Raw genomic sequence first — 24348 nt, forward strand, 5'->3', positions numbered from 1 at the left:
TTAAATATGTATCAAACGTACGCCTCAAAAAAGACGTTTAACTGGTTTATTCTTTTAAAAAATTCAATTAATTATAATTTTTGCACGATAAAATTTTCAATATAATTTATATCGTTTCATCCGGAAGTTTTACATGAAATATGACGTAAATTTTTTAGGGTCATTACGGATTAAATGTAATTTGAATTACTTTCGAATTATATTTGCTCTAAATTTGAATTTCATTTACTTCCTAAACTAAACTTGAATTTTATTTCAATTCATTTAATTTTTATATTCAATTTAATTTACTCAATGTTAGCTCAGTATTTGCCAATGAAATGATAAACAAAACTATACAAATAGCAAAATTTATTAAATAATATTAATAATGATGTAATTATACAACGTTTTCAAAGTGTCAAAATACATATAAACTTATTTTCATTGACATTATGTTGTTTATTAAAAAAATTATTTTTAAAATTTTAACCCCACAATACTAAAAGTCTGGGTCCGCCCCTAAATATATTATTCTATGCATTACTTAATGCGTGGTTTTCAGGTCATAAGATGTGTGAGTTAGGGGAATATGTGTGTTCTATGCAAGAACTAAGGGAAAGTAGTTGATATGCATAATTTGATCAAAACTCAACACACGCTTACAAACATGACATAAAATATTCAAAATTTGATTTTTGAAATTAAGCTAAGCCAGAAGGGGAGATTGTTGGAAAAAAAATATTTTTCATATTTTTACATATTATTTTTATTTGCTTAATTAATATAGATTGATTTTTAAATAGAGGAAATTTCACAAAATGTCCATTTTTATCTAGTCATTTGCAAAAATGTCCACCATTGGAAAGATGTCTAATTTGGAAGAATTTAGACCAAAATACTTTTATTAACAATTTATAATTCCATATTAAGACAAAAAAATGGACATTTTTGCAATATTGTTATTGGCCAATAAAATTTTGATATATAACCTGCCATATTTATTTCAAAAAATATATATGTCAAATCACAATAAATGTTATGTTTTTCATTGATTCAGAAATGTAGAGAACGACATTTTTAAATGTAGAGAAATGTCATGTTCAAAATGAAATGTTATTCTAAACAAATAAAACGGTGTTCAAATGTCAAGAATGACATATGAAATGTCGAGAAATATTATTTTAATGTAACTTCTCATGAAAGCCACTTCTCAAAATTCATGACAAATTGATAAAAAATCAAATGTCGAGAATGTCATTTCAAAATGTAGCTTTTCATTAAAGGCAAAATAGACAATTTGGCACTACATTCAAATGAGTGAACATTTTTCAACACATATCCTTAAAACTAGACATTCTTAAAAATGCCCCTTTTAAAGATCAAGGACAATTGCCAAAAAATGAAATAAATGAAATAAAATATCCTAGTTCAATTAGTCAAGCCTTTTAAAAATGCCCCTTTTAAATATCCTAGTTCATTTAGTCAAGCCTAAATTCAAGTTATATTTGCAATACATTGCCCCCAGGGCACATCTCCAAGTGGTAAAAGGGGAGGGTGGAGAAATCCAGTTTTATTTGAGGCTGCCGCGTCAAGGGTTCGAATACTGAAATATGGATTTGGCTCTTGAGTAAGTGCAAGTGTACAAGCATCCTTTCACCCTATATCTTTGGAGGTATAACCTGCGATTTACCTCCCTCACGATGCTCCAGAGCAGGGGTGGTGAGGGACCCTTAAGGTTGGGGTTCAACCTTTATATTTGCAATACTTTGGTCAACCTTTATTTGTTGGTCAAATATGTCAAGCACCAAAAATGAAAAAAGAATATAATAAAATAAATGAAATAAAATTAAAAATAAATTTGGATGATTAAGCTTAGGCGGTGGATGAGTGGTGGGGACCACCTTCAAACATTGTTATGAATCCGAATTTTTTTAATACAAATCCATTACCTACAATTTATAGAGAGAGAAATGGGAACAAAGAGAAAAGAAAAGGAAAGAAGAAGAATAGCTTTAACCTTGGACACATTTTATCCTTATGCTTGAAGTCGATTCTTGTTTTGGCTACAAAAATGAGGTAAGAAATGAAATTGTAAGTTTCAAGAATATGTAATATTTATGGGGAAATGATGTATGCTATATACACGTCATGGATTGGGCCATCTATTTTATTTATCTAGTGGGGCTTGTATGGTGGGCTAGCCCAAGCCCTATAGGTTGTTTTTGTTCTACATATTGCTTGGCTTTGAAGACAATGAGGGTAATCGAATTGCAATCGCGCTAGACGTACCGAAGAATAAGTTTACCGAAGCCGCACAGAATGACGTGGCAGAGGAGGTGTATATAAGGCAAAAAAAAAAAAACAGAAAATGAAGAAAAACCTTCCCATTTCATTCCCGTCTAAGGCGATTGAAAGTCGAAACCCTAGGAATCATTTCCTTCATCTCTTTCGGCACCGCGATCATATTCATCAGCCGCCCCGCGATTTGAAATGTACGGAGATCTCCAAACATCGAACACAGTGAAATCGCCTCCTTCATCTTCACGACCATAAGTCGCACACAGTGAAGTCGCCTCCTTCATCTTCACCACCGTGCGACGCAGCCTTGTCCAACTTCGACGGTCGAGTAAGTCCACAACATCAAGGTATCTTCACCTCCGTCATGTGGGTTGTGTTTTGAATTTTTCCTCAACGTTGTCAACTGCGAAAGTTTGGGCTTCCTCCTAAACGGCATAATTTACCCCCAAAAATCCATCTGAAAAACGTAAGTTTCTTTCTTCATTCCAAGCTTTAAGTAAGTTTCCTTCCAAACTATAAGTGAAAGAAATTGTGAAAAAACTAAGTTCCCTCACCTCTATTGACAGACGCCACACTCAGCTTCTACCAGCAGCATTCAACTAGCCCACATTAACCGTAAGTGAAGTAAGTTTCTCCTGCAGCTTGATTATTTTTTAATTTCCCATTCTCTGTAAATTGTTGTAAGATACTGGTATAATTGGTGGAATAATTCTAGATGTACAAACAATGAATAGAACGGCAGATGATATTTTGTGTTTGATTCCTGTTCAGGATGAGAAGAAAGAACATCGATGTTTGTCACGGCTGTAGAAGTACAGAGCACTTCTTCAATGATTGTTCGGTAAAACGAGGATGTCCCTGGTGTCCACTGGGATGGGAGAAATGCTTTGAAGTTGAAAGGAAGACGGAAAATCGAGGGCGATTATTCAAAACGTGCAGTAATAATTGTGGATATTTCTTTTGGGTGGAGAATGAAGAAACACGTGGTGAATCGAGTACAAGGAATGAAGCTCTAAATCCTGCAACCATAGATGAAGTTGAGGAAGATTTGCCAGCCATGTTCGATTGTCTAGCTCGAATAGCTGAAAAACGAGATGTCGAGATAACGTTGAACGTGACTTTCCGCAAGGAAAAGGGAAGTGCAGTAGTGGATGGAAAAGGAAATGGCCGAGCTTGATAACTAGCAGGAGAACATTATGGATTGTTTTTGTGTGTGTTTGTCGGCAGTAGAGTAAATAATTTTGGGGGCAAAGTGGTAGTTTAGAGGTGGAAGGCTTTGTGTTGCATTGTAGAAGCCTGATTGAATTGAAAGATATAGTTGATGGTTGATGTTATTGAAAGGGAACATCTATTTCACATGTCTACATTTTATTATTGTTGATGTTTAAAACTGGTGAATTTTTCCTCTTCTTAAAATTTGACTTTGCCATGTAATGGAGCCTATGAATGGTTTAATTAGTTTAAATAAGTGTTTAATTACTTAAATATGACTGAGGTTGATCACCATACAGTTTTACATCTAATGTTTCATTTTAGTGTCGTTCCCACAGTGAGTATAGGTGTCATCAAAGTTTGATTCTCCAGAAAGTTGACATCCAAATTAACAAATTTTTCTGCGTTTGGTGTAGGGATCAACTGCATCCCATAAACACAATGTCTAGCTCTAAACAATGACAACAACATATGAAACCATAATATGCTTTCAATCTATTAAAAACGATGATAGATTGAAAAACGATAATAACAGAAAAATTGAACAATTGTTATACATAATGACAGAAAAATTCCCAGCAATTATCGATAATGCATATCAATACACATGAAAGTTCACTAATACACACGAAGGTTCACTAATAGACACGAATGACACAAAATCGAGTTCTCCTCATATGTTTATAATTTAGGAACTCAAAGTAAGGACCAATTTTTCCAATGGCTTCCGCCCCCATTTCAATTCCCATATGAGATTTCGTCATCGTTGCGATTTGACGTAAAGGGCCGAATACGGGCAAGGTCATCTGTAGTGTGGGGAGCTGTTGGGAAACGATCTGTACCGTTGAGCTGAAAATCAAATGCAACAATACATTATTAGCGATCATTTAATGTTTTCACCCAAAATGCGTAGGAAATAAAATAAACCTTTACCTGAGCAAAACTTGGAGGGATAAAGGTAGATGATGATAACTGCTGGCCACACACTTGGCTTTGGACATCACCCTACATCATTTGAAAATGTTAATGGAACTTCAAGAGAGCATAAAATAAGATGTAATTACATTAAAATTGTAAACATACCAACAAACATTGCGAATCTTGAATTTGTCGAGAAAATTGAAAATCCGATGTAGCCTCTTCCATATCGGTACGGCTGGGTGGTAGTCTCTTTCCTTTGGATTTATTTGAAGTAGCCTGTACATAGACATGGAAAGAAATAAGATTTTGTAGCGAAGCTCCTTTTCTATTTGACGAGGTTAGTAAAGCAACATACCTTTGCCTTCTTTGAAGTGGACTCCAACGCACTTTTCCTTCGAAGTTTCCTTGGTGCACCCTTTCTTTTCGATGTTTTTGGATCTAATACATTCACGCCGCCTTGACTTTGTTCATTATTACATTGGCTTGGTAAATGCGTATTTGGCTGGGAAAGAAGATTACTACCATTACTCGAATTTAAAGACCTCAGTTCTTCTGCTTGAGATTTTATCCAATCCTTTAGTGCACGAGCCCGTCCTTCGTCGTTCGCAGCAAGGTCCGCCAACTTTGAAAATGTCTGACACAGATCATCGTATCGAATCTGTTTTGGAGTGCTAGCCAACCCGTCATAATTCACTGCGACTCTTGTGTGTGGTCTACTGATGTCTCTCCTCCATCTCCTTACTATATACCTGTCCGGTATTGTCGTGATGTCATTACGATCGAATACCGTGATTGCATGCCTACAAATAATTCCACGAAACTCGAACAGAAGGCAACTGCAAAGAACTTCACGTGTGTCCATTCGGAATGACACAATATATGTTTTCTTTCTCCTCCCCTCGGGATATACAACAGACTCCCGAATTTCATACTTTGTCCCGAAATATCCATCTGTAGCTGCAATGACATCGCAATATACCTTTCCTATGAACTCATCTTGCACTTCCTTGAACTTGGATATTATATAAACCGATTGAAATTGCTTTTCCATTTCGAAGGTAGTTGCACACGGCACCATGTGCGAGTATGACCTAAAATCAGCCTGGAACTCTTTCTCGACCTTGCTCCGAAGTGCTCTTTCGTACTGTTCCACAAACTGCTTCAATGAGGTTTTTGAATGTACATATCCATCAAATAATGCATTCATACTCTCACTTCGTTGTGTTGTAGACATCCCTGCCCAGAATGTTGTCTTCAGGAAACACGGTACCCAACGACTCCTATTATCGTACAAGTCGAACAACCAATCATTGTCATGCAAGGCAAACTATTCCACCATCGTTCTCCAACCTTCTTCAAATTCATCAATAGTTTGGGAATCATAGACCAAATTGTGTAAAGATGAGAACATCGAACCTTTGTCAACGTGATAACCAAACTTTTCTGGCAACTTTTTCATAATATGCCATAAACACCATCTATGTTTTGTATTTGGAAAAACAATTTCAATAGCATTTTGCATGGCCCTATCTTGATCCGTAATTATTCCATGGGGAGGTAGGCCATGCATGCACTCGAGCCATGTCTTGAATAGCCACACAAACGTACTCGTGTCCTCATTCGACAACAACCCACAACCAAGCAGTATTGATTGTCAATGGTGATTAACTCCGACAAAAGGAGCAAAAGGCATGTCGTACTTATTTGTAAGATAAGTCGTGTCAAAGGTAACAACATCACCAAACTCCTTGTATGCTTGCCTAGATTTGTTATCTGCCCAAAATATATTTCGAAGCCGTGACTCGTCATCCAAATCTATACTGAAATAAAATCCCGAACATCGTGCTTGCATCTTTGAAAAGTAGGATTGTAAAGCTGCAGCGTCTCCTTCTCCAAGTCGTAACCATCTTACTTGTTCAATATAGTTTCGACAGTCCTTTTCAATATAAGTCATGTTCTCGTACCCTCCTGCTTCCACAACTGCGGAGTTGTAACTTTTGTGCAATGGAATTCCCGCCATATCATTTAATTCAAGCTTTCTCTTAGCATTTGCAGTCAATTCTCTGTTACATCGAAACAACCTTGACTTGGACGGACTTGTTTTATGATTATGCTAGAGATGGACGGTGTTAATTCTCCATTTCCCAACATTATCTGCAGATGCAGATATCCTCGCTCTACAATCTGTTTGACTTGTTGGTTGCGGCTTCAGAGTATTGCTTGTGTTACTGGCTCTTCGGCCTTCACGACTACATGTGAATGTGATATATCTAACAACTCCGTCGTCACCCTTTTTCGAATTCCTTTTCCTCACAGGAAAGCCGACAGTATAAGCATATCTCTTATAAAAATCATGCAACTCTTTTTCACCATCGAAGATCATACCCACTTTCGGAGCAACCTCTCTATCTTCTCCTAACGGTTCTCTATCCATATTATTGATGTTGTCCCCAATTATCTCATCATCAGACTGCAGTAAAGGATCTTCATTCACGTGCTCCATACTTTCGTATGATGCAACCAAATTGAATGCGCAAGATTTATAACAAATTGTTAAGCCAACAATGATGTGATTTCATACAACAAATTTTGTTAAACAAACAAATGTTTCAAACCATAGCAACAAAAGCCATCAATTATAGTGCTTAACTGCCCTATTTTTATTTTTCAACTTTCGAAAATTTCTTTTACATTTACATATGAAGGCATATATTCTGTGGAATTCAGTCAATACCGTCCCAGCATCACTACATTCTGTTGCATTACATATGAAGGTTTGCTAATATATGGCATTCATGTACGTGTGTTCATTCCTTTGCAGTCGAGGAAGATTTGCCAGCAACATTCATGTACATGCGTGTGTTTGTGTTCAAAATGGCAGCATAATTTTTTCCCCAAAATTCGACGAAGATTCTGTGGTGTGTGTGTGTTCATTTTATGCGATTGGTGTTCAAAATCAAAGCATGAAGCTAAATAGAACCTGGATTTCGGCAACTACTGTCTGTGGTGTAGTAAATCATCGCTAGACTGGAGAAGACAGCGAAGTCGCTCGCACGGCTAAAAATAATGACTGTCGCTCAGAGAGTGAAATGTTGTAGCTCCGGTGCCTAGAGGTCGGACAAGAAGTGGAGCACCAAACTTCTCCACTTCAGCTTCACCTTTAGGGCTTCCAGTTTGGGGACGAAACGAGAGAAATGGCGGGTTTGAGGTAAAAAACCAAATTTTTCTTAGAGAGTGAAATGCTGCAGCTCCGATGCCTGGAGGTCGGACAAGAAGTGGAGCACCAAACTTCTCCACTTCAGCTTCACCTTTAGGGCTTCCAGTTTGGGGACGAAACAAGAGAAATGGCGGGTTTGAGGTAAGAACCAAATTTTTCCCTCGTTTCCTCTTGCCACGTCAGACGTATTTTAAAATTCAGTACAACTTCTGTGAGAAATATTCTGTACATCTAGAATAATCGATCGAATTGATGAATTGAAATTGACTACTGTCGTCTATCCTCTTCTCTGCCTCTTCTCGGTGCCTCCGGTTCTTCTTCTTCTTTTCCTCTCTGCTTTTTGTGTTTCTCCTTTTCTGGTAAATTCTTCTTCTCCTATATTCTCTTCTGTTTCTCATGCTTCCTCATCTCTGAATTTTTCTGTTTCTTCTTCCTCCACTAGTCTATCTCTTTCTCTGCTGGTCTATATTATAGTTGTAACATTTTGCATTGTAATAGTATTGTCCATTTATAAGATGAAGACCAGTTGTTATTGTTAGTAATTTCACTTTATGTTATTCAATTTGGGTTATTACAATTTATATTCTGCCTCTTGTGTCTACTGTTGCTTGTTATTGGTTGAGTTTTACAAAAAATTGGGCTCCAACCATAACACATACATCCCTCTCACAATCGTGGATCCCACGATTATTTTAATCATGTGCCAACCTCTTGTGAGTGAGAGGGCTGTCAACCATGATATCAAAATTGCAGTACTTGTAGCATTGCTCATATTTATGTGTACAGGTGTCCCAATTTTTGTGAGAAATTTTAATGGGAGAAAAAGATTAAGGTGATGAAGGATTTCAAATTAAGTGAAGGGAAAAGAGTGAAAAGGCTCGTGTCTGTGTGTCGATGTGTGAATTGCAAAGATTAAGCTAGAAATTTGGAAATTGAAGTGTTAACATACAAGGGAAGATGTGTATGAATACTTTAAAAGAAAGAAGTCATGGTGGGGGATAGGTTGTGTAACATACAAAAAATTTATTTATCCATGGTTAATAGGGACTTATCTGGAATATAATCTTGTGTTTCAGGAAATGATAAGGAGATCTCGGAATAGTTTATCAATCAAGTTAATCTCCATCCATTACATAGTCTAATGAGTGGAAAAACGAACAAACTTAAATATTTTCAAGTATTGATAAATTTATTATTCTATTACATTATGTGCAATTATGTGCATTTATTTGTTTGATTACAAGATTATTATGGAAAGTTTCTTTTACCATGAGACGTGGAATTTCAAAGATTTTATATGAATTATTTGTCTATTGGAATGTGAGACATATGTGAAATTGAGATCGATCAGAAAAGTCTTCGTGATTATATATTTCTAGTTCACTGAGGGACTTTGACGGTATTCTATACTACATCGAGGGGTTTTGACCGTGAATGAAGGTGTCTTGACCGTGTATATATAGTTTACTGAGGGGCCTTGGCTGTATTCTAAAATTGATTATGAGAGGTCTTTAAGACCCGTTTCCATTTACTAAGAGGGCTTGAGGCCTTTGTCGAGAGTGCTTAGCCTGAGGGGCAATCTGAGCACGTATGATCAAATTACAGATACGAGTCAGATGGTACATTTTTGGTGAATTTTCCAATACATTTGATGTGAGGAGATGACAGTATAGATTTAAGTTCATGATCATATCATGACTATGAGGTGATATTTTTCTATGTTATAAGAATATCTCAAATCTTGATTATTGTTGTATGATATCATATTGTGAACTGTCAAGTGATGATGAACTCGATTTTCGATAAATATGTACAAAATGAGAAAGTACAATTACTTTCGAAATTCTCCACTCACTAAACTATCAACTCATATATTTTTTCATGATTTTTTCTAACAGGTAGCAACTGAGTCTTGGCAGCTTGAATAGCTTGTTGATTTTAGAGCCACAACCACATGACGGTTTAGGTTATTGTGTCACTTGAATTGAGCATGTAAATATCACTTTGGGCTAACATTCGTTTGACATAAAATAGCTTTTCATTATTTAGAATGACCAGTAAAAGGTCAAAGATAGCCTTGATGGTGGGATTAGCATCCAGTTGGAATCCACCATTAGCGCATGTCACGTTTCGGGTCCACTGGGGTGGCTCGAGATGGGTCGTGTCAGTTTGGTATCAGAGCCAGGTTCAATGATTGTTTTAAGCTCGAATAGTTTATGAATTTCTTCTTTCACCATAAAATGTTCATTGGGATTGTTAATCATGTGGTGTGGTGGTAAAGTTCACGGGCTCTAATGTTGTGCTGGAGAATTCATATTGCTATCGAAATGTAAAGTAGAAGACGTGGAAGTTGAGATGATGTAAGCATTTGTATCATAGGTTGAGAAATAACCCGGACATGAAAATGTTGAGAATGACCCTACTGTTGAAAGGATTACTATTGGCGTTGATTCTATGTAAATGCAACATAAAATAGATGAAGAATACATTGTTGAAGAGGCAATAAATTTGGACAAAGGATTTTGACGATTTTGGCATATTTCCAGCGTAGATACATTTGAATTAATGGTGCAAAACCACCTAAATAAGTTGTCTATTTGATTACCAGGTTCTTTTACGAGTGTGCTGAGGATTGAAAAATCTAGTGATACATGTGTACTTGGAGAAGAATGTGTGATAGGATTATGATTGTCTTGAGGAATTAAATAATGGGTTACTAAAATGAGAAAGATGGGACAAATGGAGATTAGAGAAGGAAAAATTATTTGGCAGGTTACTTGGTGGTGTAGAAAATCGGAAGTTAAGGAGATAGAAAATGATTAGTTAAAGAGAGGATGAAATTGAGGGCAATGAAATCTTATATGGCAGTACAGCAAACTAAGGGAAATGGTGGGAAAAGAAGAAGAAGAATCGGTTAACCTAGGACGGAGGAAATGGAAAGGGGACTTTCGAGCTTGTCCTCTTTCGCTCTTAAATTCCAGCATAAGGTAAGGAAATTTTACAATTTCAGGAATCTATTAATGTTTTACGTGTACATACATGTGTGAAATCGAAAAAATGATAGGGGGAAGAGATGATAAATTGATATAATGGAGAAACAAGGTAGATTTATGGTGACGAAGAATTTAATTTTGGTGCTAAGTGGGGTTGCTTCATTTTCACTGTTAATTCAATGTTTAAATTGTAAAGTATTATATAGGTAGATATTTATGTATAGTGAATAGAAAAAGAGATGAATTGGGTTGTGATTTCCATTGCGTAGAATGAATTAAGGGAGTTCTGATTAATGGATTTGGACAATTGTAATTGATATGATGATGATGATGATTTAGGGTTATGATGATGATGATGACGGGACTCATCCTTTAAGTTTCTTGTTTCATCTTCCAATTACAGTAATTATTTTCGATAAGAAAGTGATTGCAATTGGATATGAATTAGCCTTAATAAAAGATAACGTGAAAGGAGAAATGGGATGGAAAATAGAAACATGTATGGGTTCTCTGCATCAGTGAACTGAAATGGGAGAATAGAAAAGAATGAGCAATAGATGAAGTTTTGAAATCTGCTATTTATTTATCGGTTAGTGCATAGTGAAAGCTAGGATAATCAATAAATGTGGACCTCGATTAGACGTGATGGTATTTTTAATTTTTGTTGTTTAACAACAGATTGCAGAAACTTATCAGTAGGGATAGGATCATCTCATGCTAACAGTGAATGGAGTCTAGTGGGGAGAAACAAGGTAATCAAGACGATAAACATTGATAAGAAAGCAAAGATAGTCTCTTGATATTGTTCGTTATTTTGTTTTGTTTGAGCAAAGCAAAAGAAACTGAAGCAGAGAAGTTGTTGACCTCAAGCTTCTTATTTCATTTTCTGTCAACAGTGATTGAAACAGAGAAGTTGTTGAGCTCAAGCTTCTTTTTTTGATTTCTGTTACGGTAAAGTAAAGAATTTTGGATTTAAGCAAGACTTTTATATTTTCTACTTATATAAAAGTGCAATTCTTGAAAGTATTAAATATACAAGGAAAAATTGATGACAAAGGAAAATAATTAGAAGTTGAAGACGGTAGCGGTAAGTAGTATATATTTATAAAGAGAATTTTTATTTTTATTTTTTTGCTTTTTAAAAAAAAAAAAAAAAAGATGCTAAATGGACGAAAAGGAGAAAAGCGCTTAAATTAATTAAAGAAGAAAGGGGGAAGGGATAGGAAATGAGTTCGTGTGATAGCTGTGAATATTATTATGCTTTCGGTTATTGAATTTGGGCCACTAATATAGGTATATATATGGGCTGACATATGGTAAATTCAATTTCTGGAGAAAGAATTAACACTTCAAACCTACATTGAAGTTATTTCGATTCAGTTATAGCATAAGAGGAGAAGGCAGAGTGTCAATATTGGGGTGTAGTGGGCGAACTAATCAAGGAAAGGAAGATAATTAGAAATAGGATTAGCATGGTAATTACAGTGTGCATCAGTGAGTAGATTGGCAATAAAATTTGTTCTCATAAGTTGTTTAAAATAAAGCCCTTCCTGGAAAACTGACAGGTATATATATATACATAAAAATGTCGTGACTGAGCAAATGTTATTCATCAATAAAGCTTCAACAAATAACGTTTAACATCCTTTTCAGTACAAATAATGTAGTAATTGAGCAAATGAGGATGAACACCAGAAAATGCAAGAAATAAAAACAGTGCATAATGTTAAATCTGAATGTCGAGAGAAGAGACCTCCAAAAAAAATTTACAAAAATAAATTACGTAAGAAAGACTCTTATCGGGAGTGGGAGATAATGACTTCCAGATCATCTCTGTAATCTTCTTGCTCTTCTTTAATCTTCAAAGTGGAGAGTTCAACAGATTCCTCGCAACCATGTACCTCAATCTTTAGTAGATGATCACAAAAGCCTATATCAGAAGGGATCTCCAAAAGTTGGCAGCTTCGCAACACTAATCTTTCAAGTTTAGGAAAATGATCGCTTGAAGTATTCCATTGTTCAATTTGTACTTCATCCAGTTCCAAGAATTTGAGTTCTTTGAATTCACCTTCACTTGTGTCCCATCTTTTTCTCTCAATGGTACCATCTCGTAACTTGAGAACCTCTAGATCAAGTAAATTTCCAATCATCTTCATTTGCTCCAAAGATAAATTAAAGTTACTGAGAGTCAACCTTATTAGTTTCGAGGGTAAATCGGTCAAATCTAGACAGGGGTTATCTATAACATAACTCCGACGAAGATATATGCTGAGGGATTCCAGCTGACTAAGGAAATTCAAGATAGGATAGCGATAGTTGTTTTCTGATGAATCAAAAAATACTGCAAAAGTGCATTTCAGTTTTCGGAGATTAGGTGAGTATCTCAAGATTTTTTCATCATTTTCATCATCAATGGAAATATAAGAAATTCTTTGTAGGATACTTTTTGGGAATGTCTCACCCTTAGCTGCTCGCTCACGCCAGGATTTACTGAATTGTGCACCACCACTGAAATACACGTGTCTTAACTTCACCATATTGAAAAGGTTCTCTGGTATTTCAACTATTTCGCTATTATCCACAAAAAGAAATTCTAGGTTCTCAAATTTCTCTATTGATGATGGTATAGAAGAAACTGCCAAGAACCCTAAGAGAACCAAATGCTCTACTCGTGTAGAATTATAAAATCTGTAGTCCATGCTTGACAAATCCAATACCTTAAGAAGTTTTAAGTTGCCAAAGATGAATGTGGAGGGATCAGGTAAATGTCCTAATAAGGATCGAACATGCAGTCCAAACGGTCTCGAAAAAGAAGGAATTGAGCGAGAGTGAATGCTTAGGCGTTGGTATTGCTCATATATCGACAGTCTACTGAAGAACGACAACGTAGCATCGTCAAGCATTACAGGATAATAGCACAAAAACATCACCGGCAACAACAGCAACATTGACATGATCGCCATATTGTCACAATCGTTAGTACGCATATATATAAACAAAAACAAGACAAAAGGAATGGGGGGAAGGGAGGGGGAGAGAGAGAGAGAGAGAGAGAGAGAGAGAGAGAGAGAGAGCCTACTTTTGGATCACCTTCATAAATTTATGTTCTTTAGCAATTCGCAGGCACATATCACGTAATAGGTCATGTATACGACAAGTTTTGAGTCCTCCGTCACGCCTTCTTTGAGCAACTTGTACCAGGCTTCTATTAATGAGATGTTCCAGGTACATCTGTGCTACAGTCTCCCTTCTATTCTTCTCTACTTTCCCGATAAACCCTTCGGCAATCCATAGTGATATCAACTTCCGGACCTCAATTTCCCTCTCTTCCTCAAAAATTCCGAAGTAAAGAAAACATGGTTTCAAATGCATAGGTAAAGAATAGTAACTATGCTTAAGTATGTTCATGTACTTGTTTGACTCTTTAGCCATGTGTGAACTTATTCTTTTCGCAACATCCTCCCATAACTTTGGTTCCTTCTCCATATTGGTGAGAACTGCAGCTATGACAACAACTGCAAGTGGTAATCCACCACATTTTCTTGCAATTTCCTTTCCAGCGACTATCAAATTTTCAGGGCATGAATTTTGTTGGAAAACCTTCCTCTGCAATAAGTGCCAACACTCTTCATCAGTCAAGCATTTAAGAGCATTATTTTCCATGAGTGAAGCTTTGGAAAAATTTGAAGCTTCGGAAGCAAAATCTTCATCCCGAGTGGTGAACAATATTCTGCTTCCTTTTCTACCGTCTGGAATGTATGTTTGAAGTTGATTCCATGCGTCCACATTCCATAGATCATCTATGAAAATGATGTATCTTCCACTTGTCAATAAACATTTGTGAAGTGCTTCACCCAATGTACCTTCATCCGCGACCTTCCTTGCATCTTCGTTAAGGACATCCATTGACGTCAAGATGTCAATTAAGATATTTCTAATTTGATAATTTTGAGAGACAACACACCAGGCCCGCTTGTCAAAATGTCGAACAATCGAGGGATCATCATATAGTTTCTTCGCCAAAGTAGTCTTGCCAAGTCCTGGCATCCCAAAAATGGAAATAAATTGTAGCTGCTTTGTGTCTCGAAGAAGTCGCTCTTTAATTTTGTCCACCTCATCCTCTAAGCCAACAATGTCTCCTTTGTCAGGTGTTTGAGTTTGCAATAGCATTTGTTGCCTTGGATATTCTTCATCCTTTAGCAGTCCAGCATCATATTTCTTCTCCATTTCCTGTAGTTGTATCTTAACAAGCTTAATCTTCTCAATTACTTGAGGAAGCCTGATTGTGAGATACTGCACTGGAGAAAATGAGCTGACAACATATTTAACTTCATATGCTATGTCTCTAATTCGTATAAAAAACTCTTCAAGTTCTGAATATCGTTTCTCCTATGCCTGCAAGCGAGGTTCGCAAGCCCATTAGCTGATGATGAATTATTTGAATTTGGGCCTTCACAGAAACAATCCTGTCATCTTTGTGATTCATTACATTCTTGAGATCGTCTAGACTTGAATCAACAAGAAAGAGCGAAACCACATCAGTATTTTGGGTCCTACAACTTGGTAACGTCGGCAGGATTGTGTTGCAGTGTGCTATTATCTTTTCTGTCACGAGCTTCAGATTTTCCAACAAATGCGAAAGATTCTGATTCATATCAGTCACCGAAATACGGTCTCTGTTGAAAAAGAAAGTATATAAGAAACGTCCCACATCATTGGCCGCAACTTCAATATCTGTTAATACATCCTCGGTTGTATGGAATTCAGTGGGCTGAGATGGTGTGTCCCCAACAAAGGTGATCAGAAATTTCAGCTCCATCTTAAGAGTTTTAATTGAATCCTCGACACGACGAATGAAAGTTGGCTGAAGGCGAAGTATTTCTTCTAAAATTTCGAGGAAAAGGTCAATGAAGACCGCAACAAGCTCATTACGATTAATGGGAGTCCGCATGGAATTCTGGACTCTAAAGAATACTTCAAGGTCCGTCATGAAAAAGCTAAACATTTTGGAAAAGTTTCTGTATTCTTCACTACGTTGGCTGGAACCTGAGCAATTCCTCGCCAAATCGTCAATTCTCTTTAGCAAAGCAATTACTTCAGCATCTTCGTCGCACATTTTTATCATAAACTGGGCAACAATTAGAGCGAGTTGTCCTTGACCATCGAACTTTTCAATCCTTTCGTTCTCGAATCGATTTTCAAAAAGTTTCCTCAGACTGTTTGTTGAAGGAGCCATTTCACGCCCTGTTTCTGTCATCTGGATTGACAAACAATAACTCTAATGAGAGAACAGAAAACTTGGGTTGAATTTTTCAAGCCTACCAAAATTATTAAAAAAAAAAAAAAATAGTAATACTATCTAGCACCATTAACATTTAACATTAGTAGTCGAGGTGACAACATTTGTGGCATTAAATTAAAGATTCGATTAAATATAATGGTTTAGAGTCAATGCTTAAAAATGTTGTCAATGCTTAAAAAGATTCGATTAAATATAATGCTTAAATTAAAGATTCGATTAAATATAATGGTTCTTTATTTTTTAGAGTCAATGCTTAAAAATGAACTCCAAGAGACGATCTATCTTAACTTTTTTAAAATTGAAAGTGGGTTTAACTCGCTCTCTATTGTTAATGTGCAATGATTATATTTAACAAATCATATATTTCAATACTCAATTTCTTAAACTATTCAAACTACATTTAAATTGATTGGTCAATTGACATAAAAAAATTATGTTAAATAAAATATGAAGAAAAATCGATAGCTGTTTCTTGAGAAAAGCAAAAGAATAGTCAAAATATAGAGTTTGTTGGAGTGTATAAAATTTATACTCTTTAAATTTGAAAATACTCTCTATAATACATAAATATTCTTCATAAATAAAGAGTCTTGGAGATGCTCTAACTGTTAATTAACAAAAATATTTTTTATTTTAAAATTTATTTATTTACGTATTTGTAACTTTTCTCATTTAATTATAAGTAATTTAATTTTTCTTTACAATTATGTATGTACAACTTTTTTCTCTTAATATTAAGCCCCTGTGTGATAGTTATTATCGAGAAAAATGATGCTTTTAATAGTAATTTTTTTTTTTTTTTTTTTTTTTTTTTTTTTTTTTTAAATTTTAACCCAAAAATTAAAAAAAAAAAAAAATTACTATTATTTTTTTTTTTTTTTAAATTTTAACCCAAAAATTAAAAAAAAAAAAAAATAATAGTAATTTTTTTTTTTTTTTTTTTTTTTTTTTTTGAGAATTTGAGGTTAAAATGTAAGTAAAAGTTTTGGATTTATGTGTAAAATATTTTATTGTGTGAATGTATAATTGGAAGAAAAAATGTATGAGAATTAAAGAGTTTTGTTTTAGAAGAAGACAAAATATGGGTTAAATTGGAATGTTACCTTTTAAAAAGCTACTAATACATCTTACTTATTTTTAACTTTCATTCATAAATTAAGTTATTTACTTAACTTTTGTTAGTGGAGATTTATATCAAATTTTTAACAGATTATGATGAAAGTTAATAAATATGAAATTAAAAAGTTATTAATCACATAAAAAATATGATTAAAATTAATTTTTTACTTTGATTCAAATTAAAATCTAAATTTTAAACCAACAGAACTTAATTTAAATTTCTCAGTGCACGTGGCTATCACACTGTAAATGTATAGTTTCTTCTAAAATCATTTCATTGAGCCTACTGGTTCTGTCCTATTGACTAAAGGAGGTTAAGTTGAGTGCATTAATCGAAATCAAGTATTATTTGTGTACCTTTTCTTATAGTTTATGTATCTATCCTTAACTCAGATGTTTCACAGGCATACTACATATCGAGACAGAAAAATCTCAAATAAAAACAAAGATATCCGAAAATTTCAGATGACAAATTTGACTTTCATAATACAGTAAAGTAAAGATTTATTCAGACAAATAAGAGTTAATGAAAATAAAAAATCAATACAAAGATGAGTAGGATTACCGTTTCGGAATCAAAATAACAAAATCTGTTCTGAAATCCTTTCCTAAGAACAATATTGATCATGAACTGAGCGGAGCAGCACGATTTATTTGGCTTCGATGTGAAAAACTAGTTTATGTGATTTACTGATTTTAATCAACGTGAGAGAAAAAGTAATGTGTTTTAAGGAGGTTGTCCCTTATCTTAACGTGCATAATTGAAGTGGTGGGGAAGAGCATTGATTATTAATTCGTGTGTATCATTCCACACATTTGCAACTCTAATTTCACGTTTTACAATTTTGCAAGAGACATGAAATTAATAAACAAATTTTAAGTCCATTTGACATGATTTTTGTTTTTACTTTTACTTATAGAAGAGGTATTAAAAAAAGATACCTTAATTTTTGGATGGAAACAAATTTTTAAAAGTACTTTCTATTTCAAAAGTGCTTTTAGAGAAGGTGATATTATATCAACTTTCTCTATAATCTTGTAACTACCGAAAACATTTTCATAATTTAACCAATGGAATTTTTTCTTCAATGCTGTTTCGTGAAGACGATCCCATTCACGACGCAGCATTTCCATATTAATCTAATGGGTCCAAAAGCAATATTTGGGTCTTAAAAGTTCATTTTGACGGTAAAAATTATGCCAAACAGGCCTTTTATATCATATATAGATCCAAAAATTGCCAGATAAATCATGCTAGTATACAGCTTTATTCAGGCAGGTAAAATAGACTTAAAAAGCAACTACAATAGAAAACTATTAAGCGCCTATTTGTTCCATATTTTTTGTCTATTTTAAGAGATTATTTGCCTGTTGTACAGAACAGTCCAATTTCAATTAAGGGCCTATTCGGTAGAAATTATGAGAATTGATTTTTTGATCGTAAAGAGAAAAATGGGTTTTACCTGTGAGTGAAAAAGAGTAAATTTAACCAATAATCACTGAACTTTACACTTGATTACTACTTGCTCACTCATTTTTCACATATTACTGAATGCTCACTCATCTTTTCATATAATTACTCATTCATCACTCGTCTCTTCAAATAATTGGGCGACTTTTACGGCAAATTTTCGACAACTCCGACCACAAAAAATGTCGAATTTTGATATCGTTGGAAAGCCCACGATGTCCTCTTCGATTACCACCCAAAATCTCATTATAACTCCAAGGGATTCGATCGAAAAATTGCCTTAAAAGTTGCCCAAAATTTTTGAAAATCTGCCCAGATTTTCAGATTTTTTGACGACTTTTAAGGCAATTTTTCGGCAACTTTCGACCATCAAAACTATCGAATTTTGATACCATTGGAAAGCCCACAATGTCATCTTCAATTACCATCCAAAATTTCCCCATAACTCCAAAGGGTTCGATCGGAATAAACCCACAAAATCAGCACCTTGAAAAGGCGAAAATCTGGACAAAATTCGGGATGCTGACTTTGTGAGTTTATTCCGATCGAATCCTTTGGAGTTATGGGGAAATTTTGGATGGTAATTGAAGAGGACATTGTGGGCTTTCCAACGATATCAAAATTCGACATTTTTTGTGGTCGGAAGTTGTCGAAAATTTGTCGTAAAAGTCGCCCAATTATTTGAAGAGACGAGTGATGAATGAGTAATTATATGAAAAGATGAGTGAGCATACAGTAATATGTGAAAGATGAGTGAGCAAGTAGTAATCAAGTGTAAAGTTCAGTGATTATTGGTTAAATTTACTCGAGTGAAAAAGTAAAAAATAAAGATTGAAATAATAAAATAAAAGTTAAAAATTGATTCATAAAAATGAAAATTTGCTATCAAATGCGGCTAATTAAAGGGTCCAGACAATAAAGGACGGTTGCATGTGAAATTTGGAGAATCTTCACATGGAGAATCTACTTTATGTTATCAAATGGGGCTAATTTAAGGGTCTAGACAATAAAGGACGGTTGCATGTGAAATTTAATCAAGATGTCCAGACAATAAAGGACGGTTGCATGTGAAATTTGGATAATCTTCACATGGAGAATCTACTTTATGTTATCAAATGGGGCTAATTAAAGGATCCAGACAATAAAGGACAGTTGCATGTGAAATTTGGAGAATCTACATTATGTTTTGCCTTTTTTTCAGTCCCATGCCTCCAACCACTCATTATTATCTTTTTAGCCCTTATTTGAGCCCTTTTTTTTTTAGAAAAAATATATTCTTAAATGGTGTTTTGACATCATTTCAATCACACATTTTTTAATAAAATAATATTAAATGAAATTATAAAACTTTTTTTTTTATTTTTGACCACACATTTCACATTATTACACTATTCAAAAATGGTCATGTGGTGTTGGAGGTGGTGGTGTGTGCGGCGGTGGTGGCGTGAGTGTTATGTGTTTGGGTTGTATTGACTGTGGTTATGGTGGGGGTGATGTTCCGACGGTTGTGGGGATAGTGGTGCTAGTGGTGGTCACAAGAGGTGGTTTTTATGGTAGTTTATGGTTGTGGCGGGGGGTGATGGTGGTGGCAGTATAGTAAGAAAGTGTTTGTAACCCATTATTTGGGGATCGTGACCAACTGTCCAACTGTCGAGAATTGGTGGTGGTGGTTTTGGTGGTGAAATGGTGGTCACAAGTGTTGGTGGTAGTTACAAATTATTTGGTTGATGTGATCGTTAAATTGGTTAATCTGTGACCAATAAACAATATGTGACCAATTAAAAATATAAATTGTGACAAAAAAATAACGTGTAACATAAGAAATTGTTAATCTGTGATCGATAAGTTGATAATTTGTGACTGCATAATAAGTCGTGACTTCAAAAATCTGCGATTTGTGATCAATAAATAAATCGTGACTTATAATTTTTTTTATTTGTAACCAATGAACAAACTGTGACCTATAAAATTTTCGAATTGTTATCGTTAAATAACTTGACATAAAATTTTTGATTTGTGATCAAAAAATAATAACTAAATAACTAAATCATCAATTGTGACCAAATTGTATTGATCAGTGATCTAAATATATTTAATCAATAAAATAATTAATTAATTAATTAATTAAATCATAAATAAAAATTAATAAAAATCTGATTTTTAAAGTTTGAAACTCGTTTTCTTAATTTTGAAATGTATGATAGTTAAACTCTTACTTATGAAATTTTCTCAAAGAAATATTTGGGTTTTAAAAGTTCATTTGGACTTTAAAAGTCATACCAAACAGACCATTTATGTCATATATAGATCCAAAAATTGCTACGATAAATCATATTTATTTAGGCAAGTAAATTAGACTTAAAAAGCAACTACAATAAAAAACTATTAAGCGTTTGTTCCATATTTTTTGTCCATTTTAAGAGATTATTTGCCCGTTCTACAAAATAGACCAATTTCAATTAATTAAAGGTTCCAACGATGAGGACGGCTGCATGCGAAATTTGAAGAACCACTTTATGTTTGGCCTTTTTACCCGCATGCCTCCAACCACTCATTATTGTCTCTTTAATTTTTCCACACCAACCGGTCCAACACCCATTTTTAGGGTTGGCAACGGTTCGATTATGGATCGATTCGGTTAAAATCATAATCGCACCACCAATATTTTGACCATACCATAACCGCACCATAACCACGTAAATCGGTTCGGTTCGGTTATTAACCACGAAAATAAATTGTTTTTTTTTATAGGTTAATCCGTCAAATTGATATAAAATAATTTATGAAAGAAGTTAATGAAAACAAAAACACAATATTCCAAACGAAAATGCAAACATTATCAAACAATATTCCAAACGAAAATACAAACATTATTCCAATTTTCAATTGTAAAATACAAATTTAACAAACAATATTATAAATATAACAATACTAAACTTTTCCTTTATTCTTAATTGTTGTGTATTGAAGTTACTTGATTCATTCTTCCCCACAAGTCTTACTAGCATAGATCAGCACTCAAAGTTGATTCTTATTTAGTAAATAAGAAATATAAGTAGAGAATATAACGATACTGCCTATTCAGAATGGTCTTAACTAATATTAAAGAAAATGTACATCTTCATCAGCTTCTTTCCCGCTAAACGTTGCACAAGCTCTAGAGTATAATGAAGAAGTAGAATTTTCTACACACAATAGAAAAAATTAATAATAAAATGAGCCGTGCGTGAGTTTATGGTTTGTGGAAAGTAGGGTTTGCATTTATATGCTGTCATACTAATACTATTATTATGGGTTAATGGTGAATGGATTGGTCGGCTGAGTTAGGTAGATGTAATGGGGGGATTTTGTTTTGGGCTAGATAGAAAAGTAGTGTAAAGCCTAATAATCAAATCAATTCAATTTTTTGTGTGTGTGTGTGTTTTTTTTTTTTTTTTTTTTTTTTTTTTTTTTTTTTTGGGAAAAAAAAAAAAAAAAAAAAAATATTTGTTTGACCTGCCGATGTGGGTAGGTGGGTAACATAATTTTTGCCCACCGTGAACAGGGAATAAATTTTTATTTTTTGCTCTTTTTTTTTAGTGGGTAATCGGTTCGGTTTCGGTTCGACGGCGTAAATACCATACCGCACCACCACGAACCGATTTACTAAAATCAAAACCATACCCGCCCCATTGCATCATCGGTTCGGTTTTTTTCGCCCCATTCGGTTCGGTTAACCGCGGTTTTCGATTTTCACGGTTCAAATTGCTATCCCTACCCATTTCCACCAACTCAATTGGGCCCCACTCCATTTGCTACCCTTTTACTTCTACTCCCCAAGCGTAATGAATATACAATTTCACCAGTTTGCAAATCTAGATTGCTATCCATGCACCTAAGTACGCATTATTATTATTATTATTTTTAAATTATTGATACACTTGTTACTACATGAAAAGAACAACAGTGTGACTGGAGCAAGCGTTTTTGTTACAACTTGATCAATCATTTTTCAGATTGTAAGATTTTTCTTGGCAGTGTAAAACTCGAGTAGCGATACCACTTTGTAATTGATCATGCATTATTGATGCTACGGGTAACATGAAAAGAACAACAGCTTGCCTCTCATGCATAGAAAGACAACTGCACAATAGACATGATAATTTGACCAATACATATTTTTCTTCAGTTCGTTGCGCTGTATAATCACGAAGATGATCCCACTCACTGTGCGACATTTTGGTATTAATAATACGGGCCCAAAAGAAACATTTGGATATTAAAAGTGTGGAAATTACACTACATACATTATTTTAATAAAATATTCAAACAATACAATACATCATTCTTAATCCCATTAATACTATATATATTATCAAAGTAAAAATGATATCTTCAATATAACTTCACTCCTAATATTGATCAAATTAAAAAGCGTTTATTACTCCACTAAACAATCCATATAATTAATTCCACCATCCTTGCACAAATTTCCCAAATTAATAGCTCATTACATCGAACACAAGTCTTCCAAAAATAAAATAAAAATTAAATTAAATTAAATTAAAAATTTTAAAAATTTAAACCTCAAAAATCCTCAATCCAGCTTACGAAATTGTCTCCAAATCTCAAAATTCATTCATTCCATATCATTCATATCCATTCCATCTTCCACAGACTGGATTTGGTAGACATTAGGTTTATCCAATCACGATTAACTGTTTGGAAAACTTGTTTTTAGATTATTTCAACTTTAAAAATCGTGCCAAATGGGCACTTTGTGTCATATATAGATCCAAAAATTGCCATGATAAATCATGCTTGTAAAATCATATGCTTTATTCAGGCAAATAAATTAGACTTAAAAAGCAACTACAATAAAAAAAAACTAAAGCGCCTGTTTGTTCCGTATTTTTTGTCCACTTTAAGAGATTATTTGCCCCTAGTACAAAATAGTCCAATTTCAATTAAAGTTCCGACAACAAAGGACGGTTGCATGTGAACCTTGAAGGATCTACTTTATGTTTGGCCTTTGGGGGCTACTGCACGTACGGGCCCCTATAATAATACAGGGCCTTCTCCTTGTCTTTTTACCAGCATGCCTCCAACCAGTCATTATTGTCTCTTTAATTTTCTCACACCAATTGGTCCAGGGTTGTGTTATGGGTATATTATGAACACCATAATAGTGTCCATAATGCACACATGGCGCCTCCCTATGAGAGGGGCGCCCGGCCCACTTGGCAGGGGCACCATGTGTGCATTATAGTATCCATAATGTACACCACGCATTATTCATTGGTCCAACACCCATTTCCACCAACTCAATTGGGCCCCACTCCATTAGCTACCCTTTTACTTCTACTCTCCAAGTGTAATGAATATACAATTTGACTATTTTGCAAAGAATAATACCATTTGCAGTCGCTTATTACGTAGTGTCTCTGTGTGGCATACATGTGACCTTTAATAATTTGTTACATAAATGTCACATAGGACTACTACAACAGTGAATGATTGCAAAATAGTATTACTCTTTTGCAAATCTAGATTTCTATCCATACACTTAAGTACTCATTATTTATTTTAATTATTGATACACTTGTTGCTACATGAAAAGAATAATTGTGCAACTGGAGCAAACGTTTTTGTTACAACTTGATAAATGATTTTCCAATTGTAAGATTTTTCTTGGCATTGCAAAACTCGAGTAGCGATTTTTACTAAAACATAATACCCGCTTCGTAATTGATCATGACATTATTGACGCTACGAGTAACATGAAAAGAACATCAAATTGACTCTCATGCGCATAAAGGCGATTGCACAGTAGACATGATAATTGCACCAGTAT

General features: G+C 34.4%; 1 protein-coding gene and 1 pseudogene across 1 annotated transcript; both read right to left on the minus strand.

Annotated features, from left to right (window-relative positions):
• Positions 1–2405: 2405 nt before the first annotated feature.
• On the minus strand, positions 2406–6916 carry LOC111365683 (annotated as a pseudogene).
• Positions 6917–12195: 5279 nt separating this feature from the next.
• Positions 12196–17837, minus strand: LOC111365332 (putative late blight resistance protein homolog R1A-10). Its single transcript, XM_022985796.1, has 3 exons — positions 17610–17837; positions 13703–15880; positions 12196–13494 (listed from the first exon to the last, which is right to left on the minus strand). Exons 2-3 carry the CDS (start codon positions 14848–14850, stop codon positions 12420–12422), a joined length of 2223 nt encoding a protein of 740 aa, XP_022841564.1. The 5' UTR covers positions 14851–15880; positions 17610–17837; the 3' UTR covers positions 12196–12419.
• Positions 17838–24348: the final 6511 nt, after the last annotated feature.

This window comes from Olea europaea, chromosome 17, assembly GCF_002742605.1.
Source record: "Olea europaea var. sylvestris chromosome 17, O_europaea_v1, whole genome shotgun sequence".
Classification (NCBI taxonomy): Eukaryota; Viridiplantae; Streptophyta; class Magnoliopsida; order Lamiales; family Oleaceae; genus Olea; species Olea europaea.

Bases quoted from the DNA above. Each gene is read 5' to 3' on its own strand.
- LOC111365332 (XM_022985796.1), bottom strand. From the start codon at position 14,850: ATGGAGAAGAAATATGATGCTGGACTGCTAAAGGATGAAGAATATCCA. The intron at 13,495-13,702 runs GTAGGCTCTCTC...GTCGTTCTTCAG, and splicing joins TTTATGAAGGTGATCCAAAA to TAGACTGTCGATATATGAGC.